General features: G+C 41.5%; 1 protein-coding gene across 1 annotated transcript; it reads left to right on the top strand.

Moving 5' to 3' along the window:
• Positions 1–6,046: 6,046 nt before the first annotated feature.
• Positions 6,047–7,519, top strand: LOC142956013 (protein shisa-like-2B). Its single transcript, XM_076097296.1, has 3 exons — positions 6,047–6,228; positions 6,901–7,037; positions 7,335–7,519. Exons 1-3 carry the CDS (start codon positions 6,047–6,049, stop codon positions 7,517–7,519), a joined length of 504 nt encoding a protein of 167 aa, XP_075953411.1.
• The last annotated feature ends 1,646 nt before the right edge of the window (positions 7,520–9,165 follow it).

Raw genomic sequence — 9,165 nt, 5'->3', positions numbered from 1 at the left:
ACTCTCGATCTCTGACTATCTGCGTCTGTCTCTCTCTCGATCAGTCACCTCCCCCTGTGTCTCGCTAACCCCCCCCCCCCCCCCCAACACATTCCTCCTGGTGGCCAACAGGGGGCTCTGCGACAGCTGGTGGTATTGTCATCAGGGTTAATACTACGATCCTATTAGGCTGTGCTGCTCGACTCAGATTTAAGGGTGGATTAAAGAGCTCTCTGAACAATTGGACAGCGGATTGTTCCAGGCCACAGGAAAAAGAAGAAAAAATAGCTGAAGTGACATAAAGTAAATAACAGCTACAAATAAAAACATGAACTTACAACCCTGGTGAGTTGCTGACTTGTTTCACAGAGGTACAGTAAATGCTTGGCCATAATGGGATGACACAATTGAAGGTAAACACAGAAATAAGTACTTGAACACACAGCATGTGGCCCACTAATTCATGTTCTCAGGCACAACAGGCCAACATATAGACACACTATACACATCTTTCACACTCACGCTGAAGGTCATGACTATTTCTTAGAGCACAGGGGATCTGGAGATAATATTATTGCTGATTATATTCAGTATATATATATATTTCAGTATTATAGCCTTATGTAGACGGTTTGGCTAAAGACAACCTGGGAAAGATACTTAAAAAATGTAAAAAATGTAATCCAATAATAATAGAAAGAATAATAACAAATATTGATATCTCCACTCATCCAACTCCGAGTAAGATACAACATATAGAATGCAATTTCTAGATTTCAAATTGTAGTCCCTTACTCTACTCATTAGCGAAAAAAAGATTTAATTAAATTAGAATCAAATGAATACAAAGATCAAGATGCACTGAATAAACGTTAACGAAAGATCTCTGATTGATATGGACCCAACAGTATCAATTTACACATAAATACAGCCTCCACCGTCTCCACTCTCACTGTCAAGTGGTTCAATGGGAATGTCTGCCATATACACATCAGGTTTAATTGAAACAAACACTTCCTGAAAGTGCATTGCAACTTATGGAGAATGGCTCCTTGAGCAAATGTTTTCACCTGCTGCATATTTAATAATAGTTATGCAACTTTAAATTGGAATATATAGATAGGAGGCCCTCCCATGTGTGTACTGAAAACAATCAAAATCCCTTTATCTTTAGTGTTTATTCTTGGACATATTCTACCATTTAAAAGAAAAAACAACAGTCGTCCCAAGTGCCCAAAGACTAAATACAGTGTGATAAGAAAAGCTCACCTCCGAGCCAAAAGCTTAGACCAATATTAATATTTCTATTTAGATTTGTGCTGAGGCACAGAGAACTTTTCCATCAAAAGAATAAAACATTTCAGTTGCGTGCACAAATGGGTTAAACATAATCACGGTGTTAGAGCCATTTGTAAAATAGAGAAATATTTGTATGCAAATGGCATTAGATGCCACACAGGACACAATAACTTCTGGGTTCATTGTATGGTTAATGTATTTGCTGTGTGTTTGGAAGGATAAGCAGCTCTTTATTGCAGGGTGCTTAATTAGGGCCAATAATGACTGCAGTCTGTTCTGGCTTCTGATTTGGGTAAAATGTTTAACGAGTTGTGTTTAGCATAACTTCTGCCATGTCCCGCAGCTGCTTCACCCGCGGTGTGTGAAGGAGAGATAGCGCAGGTCCTTCCTTTCTGCTGCTGTCAGACTGCACAACCAACACTGCTCCCAGTAGATCGCACATACCAAAAAAGTGACAAATTCCTCATTAATTTATGCAATATAATTCCAATGTATCCACTGTGCATTATCAATTATCTGTGCAACCCACTGTGCAATAAAAACCATTCAGTCAGATTATATCATATTGTATTTTATTTTACGTGTTTTACTTATTTATTATACCTTTACTATGTGATTACTTATTTATTATACTTGTTTTGTTCTTATTTATTTATGTCTCTTGTTCGTTTGCACTATCCATTCTGCAGCTGTAATCCTGCAAATGTGCCCACTGTGGGACTAATAAAGGATTATTCTATTTGATCTTATTATAGCCTGTAATAGAGGCAGAACAGGGAGCAAGGATGGGTTGTGTTTGACAGCGACACACAAGGATGCAGGAGGGATTTGAAGCTAAAGTAACTGAGAAAGAGGAAAACTATGTGAGATGATCGAGGAGAGGGACCATAGGAGGGAAAATGCCAAGAGAGCAAATAATAGGCCCAAAGTCGATTCATGAAGTTATGAAGACGGGAGAGACAAAAATAATATTGCAAAAAAAGAGCCCCTGTGCATACACCGTCAGACCTCCATCATGCTGATTACATCAAAGTCCTTCACAATGCAAACAGCGTAGTTCATTTCCATTAACAACAATGCCCCACGTGTGGCACATGGGCAAAACCAGAGGCTCCCCTGCTACGTTAACATAACAAGCTTTCACATGATGGGTGATATTACTCTAATTGTAATCCACAGATGCCACATCTGCTGCGAGGCTGCTGCGTAATCCCTGACTGGGCTCCAGGATGTGATGTTGTCTGCGGCTAAAGACGTGGACTCAGATGCCGGCTAATCGCTACTGCCATTTTTTTGAAAATTTAATTTAAAAAAAAGAGCCAGAGGCCACTTTAGGTGTCGATCAGAACCAGGTCATTCAACATCTCTGCATTCAACACTGCTCCTTGTGGTAAATGATGTCGTTGATAAGCACAGGGACACGGGGATCTCACTAAACATCTAAATGCTGCAAGAAGAGTTTGAAAAGCACCGATAATTGCTCCCAAAATCAATAAATTGCAACACACAATATATTTATAAGTTAGTAGTGTGATTTTTGCTGTGCAGCGTGCAGCGAGCACAGGGGTGGTCGGCGTTATCCGTCATGTGGCAGAGCGCAATAATGTAGTTTGTTTACGGTTGTTGACGGGGAGGAGAGATGCGGGGCTGACATGGATGGCAGGAGAAGGTAGAGGAGGGGGGAGGGGGACGAAGGCCGGTCGGCTGTCAGTGGCAGGGGGGGGGGGGTCGTGTCACTGCTGTGATCACTCGCCTGTTGCGTCGACGCGACACATGAACGAACAAGTGAGGAGAGAACGGACATCAGAATGCGACTTGAACACTGAATTTGTGACTGTAATATGTGCGTGTACGTCTGTGTGTGACGGGTGTGAGTGATGTTTATGAAACAAGTAGGTGTGTGTGTTCTAACCGCCACGTCCCTCCACAATCCCCCACCACTGTTAAATAATCCCCTTTCTTCTGCCAAATTTTTCCCTGTTTCTGGATTGGATTGGCAGAGATAATCTGGGATTAGAGCGAGCAGTCAGGCCTGGTGTGTTCCTCATTCATTTAGAGAGGGCAGACATGTTCAGCATCCACAGGTCATCTGCTGCAGGGCCACAACATATTCCATTACATATCGTCTCAGGGCAAAATCTGAGAAGATTTGGGCACTTTGCATGCTAAACTCAGAGCAAGAATGAGTGTGGTTGCCGCCTGTTGGGCTGTGGTGGTGCAGTTGATTCCACCCACAGCAGCCTAAATGAGTGTAGTGCTGACATACTGGCAGATACAGTATATGTGACTGATCCTTCTCTCTTCCTAAATGTTCTTTTTGTTCTCTTCTGTTTCTGTCTACTGTCACAATGTTCCTGTTTGTGCGTTAAATGATGGATTACATTGTATCGGATGGCAGGAAAGCTTATTCTCATTGACTAACTGCTCCATTCCAAGTCTTTTTGCTCATGAATCCAGCAAAGGTCTCACTGATGGGACTCCTGTTATCTATCTTTTCTTTCTGACACCCCTTTTGTAAAGCTCATGAACAAACATACAGACAAGCAAGAATGCAAAAATCTAGTTGAATTGTGTGGCTCTGTGTTTCAGCGCCTTGTCCCTTTGAATCAGTTTTTGGAAATTCGACTCACTTCAATCTTCTGTTTCCTCAGATTATGATTCTTTTTTCATTGTTACAATATCTTTACCTTTATTTCTTCCTTTTAAAGGATTACATTATTTACTTACTCCTTACTGAGTCTCCCTTTTACACAAGGCTCACACAAAATTCCTCACATATGATGGTATTTGTGGAGGAATGTCTTCCCACTGATGTATGGAGCTGGAAGATGTTCCCCTCTACCTCGTTACTATACTGATCTTGGAGCCACAAGGTTTCATTAAAAATCTCCAAGTGAATTAATTTACCTTTCACTCTCTAGAGATTTTATAATTCATATATGTCACACACACACACACACACACACACATACACATATCTATCAATCCATCCCTCCCTCCATCCATCCACTTATCCATTTACTAAAATATGAGATCACTTCTCTTGTTCATGTTTTTTGATACTTCACTATAGAAGTATACCTGCTTTTGTGTGTTTCCCGCTTGTGTGATTGTCCGCCTGACCCTGATTGTTTTCACCTGTTCCTCATCAGCCCTGCTGTCACCTGTTCCTCCTTATCATCCTCCTTTCATTGTGGGTATAGTCTTTGTGCTTCCCATTGTCTGCTCCAGTTCGTCGTAGCACTTCATAGCGTTCAAGCCTTTCCCTCGTGTATTCAAAAGTTGTGTTTGACCTTGCTTTTTTGACTCTGCCTCTGACTTATTTTGAACTGGATTCCTACCGTACCTGTGCTTCAGTAAAAAACCCTTTCAAATCGACCTGCTGCGAGTATTGAGTCCTGCTTTTGAATCCACTGTCTTACCATTCTGACCGGAGGCAACAAATCAACATGGGTCAAAACAAAAGACAACGAGCAGCAGCAAATAAAATAAATCATTTTGCTATAGCTCATATAAATTATGTTTAAAACACATGTGTATGTACATACACACGCACTGTGTATATAAACACACACACACACACACACACACACACACACACACAGAATAAGTGGGCCACAAAGACTTCACTCAATTCACTAAAAAAAGACTACAGTCGCATTTAGTAGCCTGATAGCCGAGGGAGCGTGAAGTAGAGTGAGAATGAATGTCAACTAATTATAGCTCCGGGGCATTACAGTAAATTCCCTGTGGGCTGATTATTCCTATTGTCAATTCCATATTGTCTTAACTATAGCAAAAATGGTTTAAAATAACTACAAGTATACGTTTTGACCTCCACAGTGACAAACCTTCAGTCTCTAGTTATGCATTTATCCTTACCTCCTCATCCCTCACTCCCTAACTGTCCGTGCTGGATCTGTCCCTGTTGTTTTAAAAAGCTAAATAAGTTATGAGCATGACGTCATCCAGCTAGCCAAACCTGTCTGGTGTCTGTCTGTCTGTCTGCTTCGCATGTACTGCTTCCCTTTCCCGCTAGTCTGCTGTCTGATTGTGAGATCAGGCTGATCTGGGATCAGCTCTTTGCGCTGCAGGATCTCCAAAGTTCTCCTCTCAAACGGGTCTTTGGCCACGAGCTGAATCTATTTGAGGACGCTGATTGGCTAAATTGTATGTCACTCATTTTTGTCTTTAATCAGCAATTGGCTAAACTGCTTCATAGACCCGCCTCCTGTGGGCCATTTCTCGATGGCCCCAGCGCTGAGGACGTGCAGGAAAAGCATATATTTTGCGCAGATATCATCATTTACAAATATTACTGGGTACATTCCATATTTCAAAAACACAAATATTGGCAATTTGTAAAATGTATTATTATTATAATATTTCTTTTTTTTTTGTGGCTCAAGGTGGGGCCACGCCCCCCTCTATTGGCCAGCCGCCACTGCATATGTATATATATATATGTATATACAGTATAAATATGTTTGTATGAGAGAGAGAGAGAGAGAGAGAGAGAGAGAGAGAGAGAGAGAGAGAGAGAGAGAGAGAGAGAGAGAGAGAGAGAGAGAGCAACAGTTTTCTTCAGATTCAAAATGACCACCACCGTCCTCCTGCTTGTCCAATTCCTCAGGAGCACAGAGCGGATGGAGAAGCAGCACCTTCACGCTGAGGCTGCAGGGATCTTCTTCTTCTTCTTCTTCTTCACCACTTTAATCTACGGATAAGAAGTGCTTTTTTCTTCTTCTCAGTCATCTCCTGCTGCAGCATGAGCGCTGAGTGCAGCAGTTACTACAGCACTGACGGTGTGTTTGTGGACGGGTTCTCGTGCCCCAGACCGGGCAATGCTGTTGCCGCTCTCTTCTGCTGCGGATTTAATGATGTCAAGTATTGCTGTGACGATCCCAACAGTTTTTTCCCCTATGAGTACGGATACATGTGGTGGCTGAGGTGAGGGCAATTTTAATTTGGCAAAAAAGTATTCCCCCCCGCCCCTCTTATTGTTAGTCATTGTTTTCTACTGTTTTAGTTATTTTGACACGTTGGAATTCCTAAATAATCTAAAGATGTTGTTGGATATGCAGTCACATTCTGTCATGGTCAACAGATGAACTATTCACTGTGGGTGTTGTTAACTAGTTAACTATCCAGAAATGTGGGCAGCAGCACCACTCTCTTATACATTATCTTGTGATCATGTTACTAAAGGTACAGTTGCTCCATACATATTTGATTAAAGTAATTTGTGGATCAAAATGCCTATAAAATTATGAATTATTATAAATTCAATTATGATTACAGTTGTTTATTTTATTTTTTTCATTAATGCTTTGTCTATATCCTATACTGAATTATTCATATTTGCATATTTGATCTTCCTTCTTTTGGTATTCCCTTTTCCATCCACATCACCCTGTCCTCTCCTCCTTTCTCCTTATCTCCTCTCCTCTCTTATTTTCCTTCCTCTTCGCTCTCTCCTCCTCTCCTCTTCTCCCCTCTCCTTGTCTCCTCTCCTCTCAAATTTTCTTCTCTTCTCCTGTCCCCTCCTCCTTCTCTTCTCTTCTATCCTCCTCCTCGCTCCTCTTCTCTTCTCTCCTCCCTCCTTGTCTCCTCTCCTCTCAGTATCGGCGCTCTGGTTGGTCTATCCATTGCAGCAGTAGTCCTTCTTGCCTTCCTCATCACCGTATGTGTCCTCTGCTACCTCTTCATTGCCACCAAACCCAGCCGTCTTGACAACGGCCTACCCCTCAGAGCACCAGGTTAGTGTGTGTTCAGGATCTCCTAAAATTCCTTCCAATTCAGTTCAATATGCATTATTGGCAAGAATGTAACATGGACAATATTACCAATGGACCAAGTAATGATGGGATTATAAAGACTCTTACTGGAAAAGGAATTTTCATTCAAATGTGCTCTTTCTGAAAGCCTTTTAATTCAGAGAAAATCGCTACAATTATCAGGTTTTAAATGACCCATTGTTGTTTTGTGTCTGGTGGGTGCACAGAACAGACGCTGTGTAACTTAGAACTTAGTGAAATCATCTTTGTTCTTTTCAGCAGTAGATCCCAGTGAGGGTTCCACGCCCGTGAGAGCGACCTGTGTCTCCGGTCCGCAGGGATTCAGAAAACACTTCATGAGCAGGAAGTTGGACTGTGATAACCAGCCGCCAGACCCCGAGATCCTGTTCCAGAGGTGTTTCACAGCCACCGCCATCGGCACGAAAGGGGAAGATCCTTCATAGACCTCTTGTTAAAAATGTGGCCATCAGACCTGAGATCAAGACATTCCGTGAATCTGGAGGCGGACTGTGTTGACAGGGGAGGGCTGGGACACTGGGAGGAACCGTAGCTGAAACAATGTGGTATGCATGGGAGTCATTGGGGTTGAGTATTAACTCTGAGTGCTTGAAATCAAACTAAAATGTGCACAACGAAGCCATGCTTGAATTTTTTCCCACACTAAATTCTCTCCTCATGGCTGCATAATTTCGACACTCAGCACTGTGCAGCAGTAATCAAGAGGATGGTACTTAATTATCTTCCATCTTGGAAGACAATAGACACGTTAGTGCAACTGCGGGCGTAGTGTTTTGTTCCAGTTTACACTCAGGATTTACAGTTTCATGTGTATCTATAACGATGCCAAAGATGAGACTGAAAACAGGAAAAAGAGCCTGACACACCAAGACAACGACAGTCTTGACATCCAGGCCGCAGAGTCAGGGTGCACCCTTGTAAAGTAGGGTGCTGTAGACCGGCCGTCACATCTGCTACATTTTACTCAGGGACTAAAGAGATCCACAGTGTGATGAGACCAAGAACATAACAATGCTGGTTATTTATTCAAAAGCTTAAAATGAAACATTTTTACATTTTTCGGATAGGAGATTGGGGTCAACATGTGTCTCCTATGTCAGAGCTGTAGTTTCTTTCAATCATGGTCAATTTCATTTAGAGACACACAAAAGATCTTTCTATTTTTGGCATTTTCTTTTTAAATTGACAGCTGCCGTTGAAGAGGCAGACAGGAAACTAGCAGAGAGACGAACGTCCCCCGCTGGAATCCATGTTGTGCCTTAATCTTTCATTTATCAGGACACCATGAATCAAAGCGAATAGTTTTACACTTAGATTCTCTCTTTAATGGTGCTCTCAGGATGATCTGAGTCGCAACAAGGAGTTTAGTCGAGATAATGATAAACACATAGATGAAAATTAACATTAGTTTAATCAACAATACCAACATTACAGCACATAATCAGGAGGCTGGGGCGGTGAGCTGTGGACGCAGCTGGCACGAGCGTAATCAAGTATCAGCATAATCAAGTATCAGCGTAATCAACAGTCACATTATAATGGACCAATGAGAAAATCAAATATCACAGTATTTCTGACTAAATACCTCAATATTGAAAGTTGACTATTGGTGCTTTCACAAAGAATTAACACAAAGAGATTTTTAATATATAATCATAATCAAGTAATGTGGATATAATGACTAATTGGGTAAAGGCAAATAATAGAAGAGCTAGTCTGATAAGGTCCGGAAATGACATAATTCTACTGTAATGCAGCCTTGAAAACCAGGAAAATACATCACTTATTCTATATAACAATATCCAAAATCTTAAACGACATCTTGTTTCACATCACGATATCGATACATCGATATATGGTCCAGCTTTAGCCGATAGCAACACGTGTGACGTGTGAATTAGCCAGTGATCGTTAAGCAAGAATCAATCATCTCATACCAATTAGCGAATACGGTCGTTGCAGGGTTGTCTGGCAAAAACAATTAAACCTGGCTCAGCTTTTCCAATGGTGATGAAAGATATATGTATTTGACACTTTGATCTGAGGTTATTCAGTGGTCATTTGCATATGA

The sequence above is a fragment of the Anarhichas minor genome, unplaced genomic scaffold (assembly GCF_050575085.1).
Source record: "Anarhichas minor isolate MPS153535 unplaced genomic scaffold, ASM5057508v1 ptg000024l, whole genome shotgun sequence".
NCBI lineage: Eukaryota > Metazoa > Chordata > Actinopteri > Perciformes > Anarhichadidae > Anarhichas > Anarhichas minor.
Note: the sequence above shows the minus strand (reverse complement) of the source record. Positions and strands in the feature narration are given on the sequence as shown.

What these genes read in the sequence shown, in the direction of transcription:
- LOC142956013 (XM_076097296.1), top strand. Translation starts at nt 6,047, where the DNA reads ATGAGCGCTGAGTGCAGCAGTTACTACAGCACTGACGGTGTGTTTGTG. An exon ending in GGATACATGTGGTGGCTGAG is followed by an intron (nt 6,229 to 6,900) that starts GTGAGGGCAATT and finishes CTCTCCTCTCAG; the next exon opens with TATCGGCGCTCTGGTTGGTC. An exon ending in CCTACCCCTCAGAGCACCAG is followed by an intron (nt 7,038 to 7,334) that starts GTTAGTGTGTGT and finishes TGTTCTTTTCAG; the next exon opens with CAGTAGATCCCAGTGAGGGT.